Source organism: Triticum urartu, chromosome 1A (assembly GCF_056163025.1).
Source record: "Triticum urartu cultivar PI428250 chromosome 1A, HENAU_Tu73, whole genome shotgun sequence".
In the NCBI taxonomy this organism is placed as follows: Eukaryota; Viridiplantae; Streptophyta; class Magnoliopsida; order Poales; family Poaceae; genus Triticum; species Triticum urartu.
Window position 1 is genome coordinate 397,447,808 of NC_141873.1, and position 14,855 is coordinate 397,462,662.

Here is a 14,855-nt window from a genome sequence, read left to right on the forward strand (position 1 = left end):
GGAATTTTCCTATTTTACGCACCCTGCGTCAAATTGTTGGGGGGCGCCTTAAGCACCATCTGGCACAAAGGCGCTCTCCTTGCCTCGCTCGATCTCGCCCGATTCGCTCGCCATTTAGAGGAAATCCAGCAATTATGGTTGAGAAAAACATTTGACATCCAATGTTCTACAATTTATCAAAGATATATATATATATAATTTTTAAAAAATTGTTAGATTTTTCTGAAAAACGATCATTGATTTATAAAAATGTTAGTGAGTTTGGTAAGAAAAATATTTTTTTATTAAAGAGACGAAAAGGGGGAAAAGGAAAATAAAAGGAAACCGAACAAAATCAACTAAAAAACAGAAAGAGAAAAAGAAACAAAAGGACCTAAAAGCTTCCAAAAACTGCATGGAAGTGTTTTTAGGGATGTAAAACCGAACCTGGTTGCACCTACATGGGTCAGCCCATAAGGAAACTAAGTGCTCTAACGATGTGCGCCATGTACCGTTAGAGTGTTATTCGGCGCTATAAGCGCCAAATAGGACTTTCCAAATTGTTGTTTCATAGGATGTGACTTGAGCCGCGTTCAATAGTAGTAGCCCAACATCTAGTATAGGGAACTGTCGCCACATGGGATGTGATGTGGTCCAGGTCCAATAGTAGTAATCAACAACTAGTATAAGGAATTTCCTATTTGATGCGCTTTGCGTCAAATTATCGGGGAGCGCCTCAACCATTGTCTAGCGCGAAGGTGCTTGCCTAGCCTAGCTCAACGTCGCCCAAGTCGCTCATTGTTTAGAAGGAAAACATCAATTGATGGTTCAGGAAAAAATCGACATCAGATTTTTTTCTATCAATTGATGGTTTAGGAAACTATTCATATTTTTTAAAATCATATACTTCACGTTTTCAAATATTTGGAAGAAATGGTCATGAAATTAGAAAAAGTATTCACGCCTTAAAAAAACCTTTTGAGTAAGATAAAAAATTCATATTTTAAAAAAGTGAAACAAAAAAAGCAGATGAAAAAGCAAAAAAGGAAAACAAAACAAAACAAAATAAAATAAACAAGTTAAAACTAAAAAAAGAAAAAGGATCCGAAAGCTTCCTAAAACAGCATGGAAGATTTTTAGGGATGGACGGAAGCTTCCTACAAACGGACCTGGTAGCACCAACATGGGCCTACCTGTAAGGAAACTAAGTGCTCGCCGGGTGTGCGTCATGTGGCATTAGGGTGTTATTCGGTGCTACAAGCGCCAAATAGGAATGTCCAAATTGTTGTCACATAGGATACAATATGAGCCGGGCCCAGTAGTAGTATCCCAACATGATTTCTTATTTGAAGCACCTTGCGTCAAATTGTTGGGGGAGCGTGAGAGCTACATATTGCTTCACGAGAGATGGAAGCTGCTCTAGCGTCAGGTGCAGCGTGAGCGGGCCGGCCGATTAGCCGAGGACTCGCCCGCTATAGGTTCGCTCGCTGTAGGTTTTCTTCGTGTTTCTTGTTCTTTTGTTTGTTTCATTTTGTTTTTTCTTTGGTTCTATTTCCTTTTTCACCCGTTTTATTTGAATTTCTTTTACTTCTTTCTTTGTTAGAACTTCAGTTTTCTTTTGTTTCCATCGCTTTTCTTTGTTTCTTTCTTGGTTTTCACATGTTTTTAGTTTTTTTCCCTTTTCCCTTTTTTCCATGGGTTTCTCTGTTTCTTTCTTGGTTTCTATTTTTGCAGTGTTTTTCTCTGGATTTATTGTTTTATTTTTTCTTAGTTCTTTCATTTCTTCATTTTGTTTTCTTTTGTTGTTTTTTTCTCTTTTTCAACACATTTATATTTTTTATACACATTGCCCATTTTTCATACATGTCAACAACATTTGTTAATAGACATTTAACAATTTTGAAATACATGATTAACATAATTTTTCAAATAAATGTCTTGATGGATATTGCTTTCATACACATTGTACATTTTTAATACGTCTAAAACATTTTTAAATACAGGTTCAACATTTTTCATGTATATAATAAATATTTTTTAAATATATGTTTTGATGTCTAATTTATTCATACACGTCGTGCATTTTCCTATACATCTGATACATTTTTATACATGTTAAGCATTTTGTATATACACATTCAACATTTTCCAATTACATAATTAACATTTTTTCAATTATATATTTTGGATGTCTACTTCTCCATACACATTATACATTTTTGTGTACATCATAAACACTTTTTATATACAAGTTGAACATTTTTCTCGAAATTATGATTAATATTTAAAAAAACCTATATTTTTATGTCTACTTTTTTGCATGCACGTTGCACTTTTTTGTGTACATCAGATTTTTTTCTACGCACATTTAATATTTTTCAAATGCACAATTAACGTTTTTTAAAATTTATGTAGGGATTGACTATTCGTTACCAAGGGTGAAGAATAGTTATTCCCCCCCCCCCTTATATTTTAACACCAATGCATCGTAATTTTACGTTATGTAAATTTTGTCTTATTCCATACATAAAAAGAGAAAGTGAGAAAATATATAATCATCATGAAAACTATTTTGTATTACGCAAAATTACAAACGTAAAAATATAGTATAAAATAAACAGAAAATGCTACTCCCTCTATTCCATAATGTAGTGCACATGCGCTTTTCAAGATTCATGTTTGACCATAAATTTAACCAACGTAGAAAACTGCGGCGGGAACAAAAATTATACCATTGAAAACTTCTTTCAAATACAAATTCAATGGTATAACTTTTGCTCCCGCCGCAGTCGTCCATGTTGGTTAAATTTATGGTTAAACTTATATCTCGAAAAACATGGACGCACTATATTATGGAATGAAGGGAGTATTTTTCTGGTTTTATGACCTATATTTTCGTTTTCTTATGCCAAATTTTACGTAGTGAATCAATATGAATGAAACTATTTGTATTTCAAATGTAATTTATTTATGAAATAATCGTACTATTCCCTCAAATGAAGAATAACTTATTCTGCAACCTGGATGATAAATAGTATTATTAGATATATAATAATTGGAAGTATAAACAAAATTAAATATTAAATCAAAATGAAAAGAAAAGGGTAAAAAAACAAGGTAGCGGCCTCCCGCGTGCCTGGCCGGACTTACGAGGCAACAGACGCCGCGGGCATGCCATATAGCGGCCTCCCATGTACGTTCGGACGCCGCGGGCAACACACGTCGAGGGTGTAGAAAAAATATCGATATTTTTTGCCAAAAAAACCAGATTTTTTAAAATTTGATACTATTTTTTTTCTTCAGAATTTACTGTTCACCTGAGACCATGTGAGAAGCGTATAAGTAGGCCCTCTCCAATTCTAGACGGCAGCGTAAGCCTTGCCCGGAGACACACGACACCTCGCAACCACTGAGGAGAGGACATGCTTGGAAGAAAATAGGGTGATGGATGGGTTGGGAATAACTCAATCAGAGTGTGGTGTGTGTAGAGATGGTCGGGATCGATCAGAGAAGGTGACCCCTTCCAGTCCAGTAGGAAGAGGAACTGTTTTCTTTTTCCACATCTTTTTCACTTTTATATAACTCTGAGATACGTTTTTGGAAGGGCAAGTGGCTAGAAAACACCACTCTTCGAAAACAATATTCAGTCTGTAGTACGCGGTAAGAACAATACTCTTGTGCACTTGCAAAGCTCCTCCTAGCCGGGAGTATTATTTTGGAGGAATTTGATTGACCCCCCTCTTTATCTCTTTTGGAGTCAATTAATTTGACACAAAGATGAAATGTGTTTCGCTAGAGTCTAACTATATCTGTATTATTCACAGTTGATTCTATGTATTATGTACTTTCGCATTCTCAGATTTCAATGGACAATAATAAACTAATATTAAAACCAACACTAAAAGTACGATTTTTATGTGCTATCTTCATAGAGGAGTTGTGCTCACGCAACTTGCAAGGAAACAAAAAAGTGTAGCTTTTGGTCCTGTTTGGTTCGGCTGTGGATTTCTAAAAGCAACTGTGAAAAAATCTGCTGTGGAAAAATAGCTGTGAAAAATCTGATGTGAAAAAGATGTAGGTCATTTGACAAACCAGCTGATACAACTTTTTCAGATTTTGGAAAGTACGTCCTGGGCTGCTTCTGCTTTTGGTTTAGATTTTGCCAGCGGATTTCTGGAATCGGATTCTGCTGGCTTCGCTCTTTGGTTCAGATTCTGCTGCGCGGCAGTGAAATCTGTCGATAAAAACTGAACCAAACAGGGCCAATTTGCACTCACTAGTAATAATGTACGTGCAATGCACGTTTATATTAGGTAGGATATTAGTTGCATGTTATATTAGGTAAGATATATCTGTTTGTACATAGGTATTTGGTAAGATATCAATTACTTATTCGAGATAATGGTAGGATATTAATTACATGACAGATTTCATGGGATAGTGTCAAAATTGTGTTTATAACCAATGGCACTGGTGGGTAATTAGAGCAACTCCAATGGAAGGACCCATTTTGTCAGTTTGGATTATCCGGACAGAAAACTTGGCCCAACAGGGCGACCCAAACGGACGTCCGTGTCTGCCTGCTGTCCGTCCCCGACCCAAACCTGACCCAAATCTGGGAACAAATAGGTACGAAGCGGACGGAAGCGGACGCTCTCGTCCACCGCTGTCGCCCGCTCGTGTCCGCCCCTGGTCCCATATGTCAGCGACTGCAACGCCCGCAGCAAGGCCACCGGTGCTGGTCTCCATCGCGCGCTCGGCCGCTCCTCCGCACCGCAGCAAGGCCACCGGCGCAGGTCGCCGACGCGCGCTCGGCCGCTCCTCCGCGCCGCAGCGAGGCCGTCGGCACAGATCGCCGACGCGCGCTCGGCCGCTCCTCCGTGCCGCCGCGAGGCCACCGGAGCAGGTCGCCACGGCGCGCTCGGCCGCTCCTCCACGCCCCAGTGAGGCCACCGGCGCAGGGCTCCTCCGCGCGCTCCTGCTGGGGCTCGAGGCCCGGACGGCGGCGCGAGCAGAGGTTGGCTGCAGCAGAGGCGCGAGCAGAGAAAAATCTCGTGGGGGAGGGGATCCGCAAGGAGGAGAGGAGGGGCGGCGCGAGGGAGAGAGAAGGGGGCGGGCGGCGCGAGGGAGAGAGGAGGGGGCGGGCGGTGCGGAGAGTTTGAGTTGACGTGTGTTGGATACAAGGCTTGTCCGCCTCATGTTCACTAGGCGGACAGGTGACCCAAACGGACACGAAACGGACAAAATCGATGTCCGTTTGGGTCCTTGCATTGGAGCTGCTCTTAGAGCGTTAAACGTGTTTGGTGCTCAAAATTGAAGCGATTTGAACCGCTAGATAACATGATTTGACGGTCGGGATGGTTTAGATCTACCCCTTTGGATCTTTTTATATTGGTACAGATAAGACAAACAAACATTTTTTTTCCAAGTAAAATGGATTTTAGTTATATAAAGATCAGGTGTAGCTCATTATGATTTGTATCCTATGGTACATTTTGTTTTGAGATACTCTAAAAACGCCCTTTGTCGAAGAAAAGGAGAGAAAGAAAGAGACCGTCCTCCGTCCTCGCAAAAAAAAGAAAGAAAGAGACCGAACGTACGTGGTGTGCCCGCGGCGTCTGTTGCCTCCCCCATCTCTCCCTCTTTCTTCCTCTCGTCGGGATTAGGATCGGAGTCGCTCCGTCCGCCCGCATTGTCCGATCGATCCAAGCAAAGGAGGGGGAGGATGCAGCAGCAGATGGCGGCGACGGTGGAGGAGCAGATGATGGTGAAGGCCATCAGGGACGAGTGCCCTTGGGAGACCCTCCCCAAGCGCATCCAGGCCGCCGTCGTCTCCAAGGACGAGTGGCACCGCAGGTACGCACGCACACACGCCGATTAACGCGGATCAATCTAATGGCCGCCGATCCTCCTGGGGCCGCGTTAATGGCCGTCTCGCGCTGTCGATCGCTCGTACCAAGAAACGGGGGCGACACCATTCTTCAAATCCTTGTTTGTTAAGGCACGCACGCATTTTGGAATGCTGATTCGGGCAAGACAAACTGATAATGCCCCCGTCTAAACTCTAGCCATTCATGTTGATGGTTTGCGAAATTTCAAGGAAGAATTCAAGCAGCATAACACCGCAGAGTTCATGATCTGTAAAATGGCATCCATTCCAATGTGAGGCTGGCAAGTCGTACTACACACACATCTTACACGCGGCCAGTCAATACATGTTATGTCGAATCTACATGCTTCGCTTCCAACTGCACCTGTCCATGTAGTACGATGATTAACTTGTGTTTTCTAGACCTACCAACAGCTTATGTTAATAGCAAAGGCTAACTATATAATGTCACGCTTCTTCTTCTTCTGTTTTGCGGGGAACTATCTAGCACGTGTAACCTAGTCGCGGACTTGGTGACGCAGAACTTACCTTTTCTTTTTGCAAATGGTAAATGATTCCTCAGATGCCTGATGTTCTGTACTTAATGGCAGGATTGTAGATTATTGTATAAGGAAACGACTGCCATGGAACAACTCTTTTGCCCGCAAAGTATGCAAAGAGGGGGAATATTACGAGGATTTGATGCGCTATCTCTGCAGAAATCTAGCAGTATGTTTTCTAGATTTTCTTATTTCCGTAATTACTTATGATAAGATACTTACTGGTTTGCACATATCTTGTCACAGCCAGTTTTCACTAGTTTACTAGCATCTTCCACACTTTTGCATTGTCACTCATACCTGCAAATTGTGAAACACTATGCTTTGGCTGACTGCAGATCAAATCTAAATTCATCGGCCTAATTCTTTTTAAACTCCTCTTGGGTTGTTTTCTCGATCAATAGCTCTTGCAGTTGTATCATGGTTTTATTTTTCCTCGGTTGTCCAACCAATTCTCTTTTGGCATTCTCTAGGCTGGATTTTTTTTAAGGTATTCATGACTGCTACTTTGACAAAAATATTTGCAGTTATACCCATACCATCTCGCAGACTACATCTGTCGAGTAATGAGGATATCAGCATTCAAATATTATTGTGACGTCCTTTTTGAAGCTATGAAGAATGGTAATCACTTGTATCAATAGAAGGCAAAGCATTTTCTGTCATCACATTCTTTTGAGTTGTTTTACTTGCTAGTTGACCAACATTCGTGCCCAGCAGCCTTGATGTGTCATCTGAATATTTCTACCCCATTCTTCACAAATCTATATGAATCATTTATCCAATTAGTACTTCATAGTTGTGGTTTATTGCATATGACCCGTACTCATTCGTATATGTCCACCTTGGGCATCAGTGAAGCCCCAGGGCTATATTAATTGTTTCTACTAGACTGTCAAATGTGATCATTTTTTAAGTGTATTAAAACTTCTATTACTGAAAAGAGTTTGGTTCAAATATTTTATTTAATTACAAAGAGTATGCACCCATTTGGTCTGTTCGCATAGGTAGTTGGACTAATATTGTGGAATGTAGGGTATATTGTTCATTTTCATAACTGAGACTATAATTTGTTTTTGTTTTTGCGAATGAGACTATAGTTTGGTTAATTCTATGATGTTATATGAAAACCTTTTCAATTGCTGTACTGCATATCTTTGATGTGTGTTTACTGTACGCCAGTTTTATTATCCTTGCTACCAATTACTAGCGTAGATTATTCTATAAGACATATCTAAATATTGTATATGTTGCAGAAACTACTTTATTTAATATGCTAATTTTTCTCTTTATGATTCAAACTTGCTGAAAATACCTGCAGAGCAACCATATGACAGTATTCCAAACTTCAGTGCTGCTGACGCCCTGAGGATTACTGGTGTTGGAAGAAATGAATTTATCGATATCATGAATAAGTGCAAATCGAAGGTATATTAGCATATTGTGTCCTTCCTGTGTCCCTGAACAAAGATTCCAATTGGCATAATTATTGGAATTTTACTGGTGAGAAATAACTATAACTGAGGTTAAGTTAGACTTACTAAGGATTTTCAGAGTACCTCGAACACAATTCAAGATTATATTTCAGAAAATAAAAAATATTGTAGAAGATTAAGTTGTAATTTCTTTTAGGAACACCTGTCACTCAACTTAAAGTTAAAATGAGTGAGATATGATTTTATCAATATTTTTATTGTTACTGTAACGAGTTTCTAATATTTTGTGACATGTCATCCACATGCATAGCCTCTCACTCAGCAGCTACACAGGCCTGAAACGTGGGGCCTCTTTGACAAAATGGGGTTCAATGTTAAATACTAAAATGTCGAATAAACCTCTTAAGTTTTCTAACTCAAGGAAATTTTGTTAAATGGAGGTAGCTGCTGTCACTCGAGCACAAGTAGAGGGTTAAAAGTGAAATTTACTCGAGTATTACTGCTGAGATACATGATTGGATGTGAGGTTATCAGTTGAACACATTGATGATTTTCATATGTTCCGAAGAGTGAACATACCCAAACTAGTGTCCTCTTTTCCTCTTGTTATATAATCCCTTCTTTTCACTTTCCGGCATTTCAGAAGATAATGTGGAAGCTGAGCAAATCAATTGCGAAAGAGCTACTGCCTGCACAACCTGCAGACTTAGCAATAGAACCTTGGTGGGGAGTCCGTTTTGTCAACTTCACATTGGAAGAGTTTAAGGTAAGATTCATCAGGGGTGAACGTTCTTGTTAATTGTGTATAAGAAAGAAAATAGTGAATATGGCATAGTTTTTTTTTACGTGATGACGTAGTTTTTTTTACTGTGTGATGACATAGGTTTTACTAGAACTTGTTTCTCCATAAGATAGATAATTATACAAGAATACCTTTTCTTTGTGGTAATTGATGTTGTAATATTACTGCAGAAGCTTTCTGAGGAAGAAACAATAGCAATAGACAAAATATGTAAGGAGGAAGTCAATTCATATGTTCTGTTTGATCCAGAGGTTATAAATTGTCTTTACAGAAGAGGAGGGGTATACTTCGATGTGCCAGTTTATCCAGAGGACCGTTTCAGAGGTTTGGAATCAAACCAATTTGTGCTATTGTTTATCCAGAGGACCGTTTCAGAGTAATATATAGGATTTCTGTTATTGGGCAGCCCTGCATTAAATTTTATTGCGTGAATTGGCCCATAACTCATTGGTGCAGTTGTCTCATGTCAGCTAGTTTGTGCTGACAAAGAAATTATCTGGTGGAGGCTCATAACTTTCACACTTTTTTTAGGAGATCATTGCCAATGTCATTTTATCGCATCAAGTTACAACCTAATTTACCCAAAAGTTAGGACTTATACATGTAAACCTACTACTTGATGATGCTTTAGTTCTAAACTTGTACCATTGATTCAGTTTCAAGACTTGAAGGTTTTGTTTCAAATAAGGATCAGTCGTACGAAGATCCAATTGAAGAGTGAGTAGTTTGCCTTCACTAGTCTTGCGCATAATGAGCATGGTTGTTTCTTATTCAATTTAATGAGTATGGTTGCTTGTTCAACTGATCTGCATTGCTATCAGTTCCTGTTGCTGTTAAATTCATTTCATATTTTCTTGACTGCAGGCTACTATATGCTGTATTTGTTGTATCAAGTGAAAATGCCACAGTTGCTGAATTGGCTAAAACTTTACAGGCTGACCTTTATCAACTCCAGGCAGCTGCATCATTTGCCTGCAGACTGGGATGGGCCGTAAAGCTTTTGGATACAGACTCCGCTCTTAGAGATTCAAATGCTACTGCATTGCCCAGTAACGTTCTTGGTGACGACGAAGAAGGTTCGCGCATGAGCATCAACTCAGAAAGATCCTGTCCAGAATTGCTCAGCAGTGATTGTGATGGACCCAGGAAAATCTCTGGAACTGCTTATGTGGGCTTCATTGTGGATGCTAATGTAACTTCATACTTGATGATGGGCTCTCTATCTCCAGGCTAGATCACCTTGCTACTCCAATCCCTACACTTTCTAAACTTTAAGCAAAAAATATGTTCAACATTTTTTATCTTGAAGGAGCTATAGTCCCAAAGATTCCTAGTGATGGTTGTAAAGCTTGTTCTTGAACTGCACTATAACTTTATGATGCAACCTTCCATTGAATTAGCTTAGTGTACTGATCTTTCTTCACTATTGCAGGATTGAAGTCTCACGCTGTTACGCTATATGAGGCTGGAAAACTGGGCTATTCTTGCATTGCTGATCTATGCAACGATCTAGCCAGTTTAGAAGGAAAGAAGTTTGAGGGTGTACTCCAGGAATTCGCAAACCATGCGTTTAGCCTGCGATGCTTCCTTGAGTGTTTGCTGTCCGGTGGAACTTCACCAAATGAATCTAGTGACGGAAACTGTCAGGATGATCTGTCCTCCCCTTTAAGCAAGAAAAACATTGAGGAGGGCGCTGATAATGTTGTCGGGAATAACGGAAGCCAACATGGTGACACACCACAACAGGAATACCCAACGGTTGATTCACAGGCGTCGTCACCTTCAAGTATTATATCAAGAGGGATGGAAAGCGTAGCCGAAAATGATTTTGACAGCAGGCAAATGGTTAATCAAAATGACAATAGCCAGGCTACAGAACTGGATGGCCCAGCTGTGCGGAAGACTAAAAGAAATTACCGAGTCAACATTCTCCGCTGCGAGAGCTTAGCTTCACTGGCGCCATCCACGCTGGAAAGATTACTTCTTAGGGACTATGACATTGTGGTCTCTATGATACCTTTTCCACATTCATCAGTTCTACCCAGCACTGCAGGACCAGTACATTTCGGTCCGCCTTCTTACTCCTCAATGACACCTTGGATGAAGCTTGCCTTGTATACTTCTGGTAGTTGTGGCCCGCTCTCTGCTGTTTTCATGAAAGGACAGCGTCTGCGGCTGCTTCCCGAGCCATTAGCCGGTTGCGAAAAGGCACTAATATGGTCTTGGGATCACTCTGTGGTGGGTGGACTAGGAGGAAACTTTGAAGAGAACCTGGTAAGGGGGGGCCTTCTTCTGCACTACCTGAACTCAATGACAAGACATTCTGCCGTGATAGTGCAACCACTGGGCATAAAGGACCTTGATGACTCAGGAAACCTCGTAACCATGGATGTCCCATTGCCCCTGAAAAATGCTGATGGGTCAATCACATCCGCGTTAGCCGGAACTGATTTGCCTGAGGGGCAGATGTCAAATTTGATTGCCTTGTTGGAAGATCTATCCAGTAAAGTTGAGTTGAGCACGGTTGGTTACCTTCGCCTAGTAAGGCTTCACAGGGTAAGCGAATCTAGTGAACCTCCAGAGAAGGAAAGTTATGAGTGGATACCTCTGAACTTGGAATTCGGAATTCCTTTGTTCAATCCAAAGCTGTGTGAAAGAATATGCGAAAGGGTCGTCAACTCAAATATGCTTCAGAAAGATGATCTCACCGAACACTATGAGTCTATGCAGACAGTGAGGAAGAGGTTGCGCGAACTTTGCACTGAGTACCAAGCAACCGGTCCAACAGCAAGGCTATTAAATCAGCGGGGAGGCTCGAAGAACTCTCCGCGCCAACTCCAACTCATGAACATTGTGAGTGGAAGATGGAGTCCATTCCATGATCCATCATCGCCTACCCAAGAAGGGACGTCACCGGGTGAACATGTCAGGCTGAAGCTCGGTAGACGGCAGAAGTGCTTTACTGAAGTTCTGAGCTTTGATGGGAGCATCCTCAGGTATTTTCCAAAGAAACTTGACAACAACATGGAACTTGTGTTATGTAGTACTCTCTCCGTAAACTAATATAAGAGCGTTTAGATCACTACTTTAGTTATCTAAACACTCTTATATTAGTTTACAGAGGGAGCAGTTAATTAACAATGCTACTGTTGTAGCCCTAATTTTGTCGACGGCTCATCGCCATGTGCTCGATTTCTGATAGGTCCCACGCACTCACTCCCGTGTATGAGGCTGCTACAAGATCTGGCACTGAAGATCAACCATCCCCTTCTCCAAAAACTGATTCAGAAGATTCCGATACCAAGGATGTGGTCTTACCAGGAGTCAATCTCATATTTGATGGCGCTCAGCTGCACCCGTTCGACATTGGCGCTTGCCTCCACGCCCGCCAACCCTTGTCATTGATAGCTGAGGCGTCGGCCGCGTCATTGGCCATGAAATGACTGATATGCATCTCAGCACGTTGCCATCACAATTTTTGTTCTGTTTAATCTATGTGCGGAATTGATTATTGTGTAGGACGACTCTCAGAATCAGGCTTTTTTAAGAAAAAGTTTTGTTATGCCAGGGTAGTTTTTCCTTCTCTAGATGATAGGCACTTTTACCAACAGGGGATGAATGCCAGGTGAGTCTCCATGCACAAATCAAGCTTACTTTTCTCGAATACGTGAAGATACTGAGGATGATCATGCTGACTTAATCTGGAGGTCCAGAGCTCCGCACAAGATCAAACTGTTCGCCTGGCTGCTGTTTCGCGGCCGACTAAACACCCGTGCAAACCTGTCCTTCAAACACATGGATGATGCTGCCAGCTGCCCACGATATGCTGGCCCCTCTGAAGACACGACTCATCTGTTCATTGCTTGTACGCGGGTTCTGCAGATTTGGGGCCAACTAGGCCTTTCCACTACTCCCAGGTTCCAGGATCTATGGTTGGTCCACCCCCCGCAGCAGCTAGACAGCATGGTCTGGCCGGAAGTGCTACTCGTCGTTCACTGGAAGATTTGGGACTCCCGAAACGCTGCTGTCTTCCGTTCTGAAGATCACTCTCCTCATACTACCATTCAGAACATTGTAAGTGACCTTGAGTTATTCTCGCATCGCTTTAGAGATCCTGCTGACAAGGTAGCTGCCAGGTCTTGGCTTGGTTATCTTACCACGCTTGCCGTGCCCTTGTAATCTGTAATCTGCCACTGCTTGGCCCAATTTGGCCACTTGAGTAATATATACAGATGGGGTGATTCCTCAAAAAAAAAAAAAAAAAAAATTACACACGAGTGTGCGTACTTTATATTATAGAAGAGAGAGGGAGTAAAGAGCCCCTCCACTTGAGTCAGTATATTAAAATTTTCTGAAGTCAAACTTCACAAAGTTTGATCGTATTTATATAAAAAAATATCAACATCTGCCATGCTAAAGTTATATAATATGAAACTTTAAGTCATGACACATCTAGTGGTATTGATTTTTAGGTTGTGAATGTTGACACTTTTTTCTACAAAGCTGGTCAAACTTTACGAGGCTTAACTTCAGTCAAATCTTATATGCGAACTAAAAAGGACCGGAGGGAGTACATATATACACCCAACTTCACGCGTCCAGTATACACGCTGCTAACTTCTCACGTCACTACCTACTGAAAAGAAGTCCACATCACCCCCCAAGGTTTCAGAAACCGATTAATCCACCCCCTCATCTTTAAAACCGGTTAATTAATCCCCCGAGAGCTCTAATACCGGCCAAATCACCCCCTAATCCCAATTCGAATGGTATTCGCCGGTGGTTTTGCTTGCGTGGCTCTCCACTATTGCCACGTCGGCTTGGTATGGGGCGCGAGGCGATATGAGCACGGGCCGCTGGTTGTTCTTGGTTCATCCAATCCCCAATCCTTCATCTCTTCCTCCTCCCCTGCTCGTCGCCATGCCCACCCGGCTGAAGCTAAGATGTGCCTTGCTCTCTGATTCCTCTCCTTCCCTGCTCGCCGCCAGGGCGGCCCCTCTGCTCGCCGCCATAGCCGCCCACCTCCGTAGTTCCTCCCCCCTCCCCGATCCCTCATTCTCCCATGACCTGGAGGCGCCCTGAACAAGGACCGCCCTCGCCATGGCTGAACGGTGTAGCACAGTCTCATCTTGGAGTTCCTGTTTGATGTACATTGTGACTTCGTGAGTATTAATTTGGGACAGTACAAGTGCAGATATACTGAACTTTAAGCCTTTTCCTTTTCTGAAGTCTATGCCCTGTTTTGCTTTCTTTGGGAAAAAATTACGAGTAGAATGTGTCGTTGGTTCGATTTGCTCTTTGTATTTTACTTCTCAAGGGAGACAAGGACTAGGTGTTCCCCATCGATTTTGGCTACAAACTGCAAATGCAAAAGGCAAGGAGTGATTTAGCTTACATGAATCCTGTATGATACTAATAACATAGCTTATCTACAAAAGGATAAGAGAATAACAGTGCTTGCGTTTTCTGTTGGTGATTGCAGGCTAGAGATCATCAGGGACTCAGGTCAAGCGCCACAGGTGGAGGGGGGCTACAAGGTGAACAATTTCACCAAGTCGTTCCTTGTACATGATCTGAATAGACCAGGATTTGGCAGAGCCCAAAACTGAAGCCTGCTGAGTGCATCCGTACTTGCAGAAAAACTACACACAGGATCCTCCCAGGGGCCCAAATGATGTATAGTATACTCTTTGTAGGCATGGACTGATGCCCTGAGAAGAGAGAATTCAGTTTACTTGAGATTGAGAATTAGTATGAGTAAAAATGTTTATCTTCTCTTGTTGGTGTTGTTGTCCCAGTTTAGTTGAGAACTAGAGAATTCAGAGAAAGCATTTTATTTAGGGAGTGTACTTCTGAGTCTACAGACTGTTGCATATGCGTAAACATATGTAATCTGAATGCAATATTTTCTTGTGACATGAATGAAAGCTTTTGTGAACTGAATGTACTCTGGTGTTGCAACTATCATGCTTGCAAATTGACAGCATTTTATTACATTCAACATCATTATTGCAAATTGGCAATAGCAGAATTAATAAACAAGACATGGCGATAATTATCTGTACAGTTTCAGCTTTACTTTGGAAGAACACATTTTTCTGAACACAGCAGTGAAGTCAGATAAGAACAAGTCATGCCCACATCACAGAACAGTACATGTGTCACATAATAGGGACCAAGTGCTACTAGTACCAGTCTTACATAATATA

At 41.6% G+C, this 14,855-nt stretch overlaps 1 protein-coding gene and 1 long non-coding RNA gene across 3 annotated transcripts; both read left to right on the forward strand.

Annotated features, from left to right (window-relative positions):
• Positions 1 to 5,566: 5,566 nt before the first annotated feature.
• Positions 5,567 to 12,889, forward strand: LOC125534417 (uncharacterized). Of its 2 annotated transcripts, XR_015603218.1 has the most exons (11): positions 5,567 to 5,835; positions 6,460 to 6,577; positions 6,936 to 7,032; positions 7,730 to 7,836; positions 8,488 to 8,610; positions 8,817 to 8,970; positions 9,303 to 9,363; positions 9,511 to 9,875; positions 10,079 to 11,642; positions 11,849 to 12,271; positions 12,360 to 12,889. XR_015603218.1 is itself a non-coding variant. In XM_048697655.2 (10 exons), exons 1-10 carry the CDS (start codon positions 5,705 to 5,707, stop codon positions 12,087 to 12,089), a joined length of 2,961 nt encoding a protein of 986 aa, XP_048553612.2. In that variant the 5' UTR covers positions 5,567 to 5,704; the 3' UTR covers positions 12,090 to 12,889. The 2 variants fall into 2 exon arrangements, 1 of the variants encoding a protein (XP_048553612.2); XM_048697655.2 differs by having other exon boundaries at positions 11,849 to 12,889.
• A 541-nt stretch (positions 12,890 to 13,430) lies between these two features.
• On the forward strand, positions 13,431 to 14,593 carry LOC125534430 (uncharacterized). Its single transcript, XR_015613923.1, has 2 exons — positions 13,431 to 13,808; positions 13,919 to 14,593. It is a non-coding gene; the product is annotated as an uncharacterized LOC125534430 (long non-coding RNA).
• The last annotated feature ends 262 nt before the right edge of the window (positions 14,594 to 14,855 follow it).

Bases quoted from the DNA above. Each gene is read 5' to 3' on its own strand.
- LOC125534417 (XM_048697655.2), top strand. From the start codon at position 5,705: ATGCAGCAGCAGATGGCGGCGACGGTGGAGGAGCAGATGATGGTGAAG. The intron at 7,033-7,729 runs GTAATCACTTGT...AAATACCTGCAG, and splicing joins TTTTGAAGCTATGAAGAATG to AGCAACCATATGACAGTATT. The intron at 8,971-9,302 runs GTTTGGAATCAA...CCATTGATTCAG, and splicing joins TCCAGAGGACCGTTTCAGAG to TTTCAAGACTTGAAGGTTTT.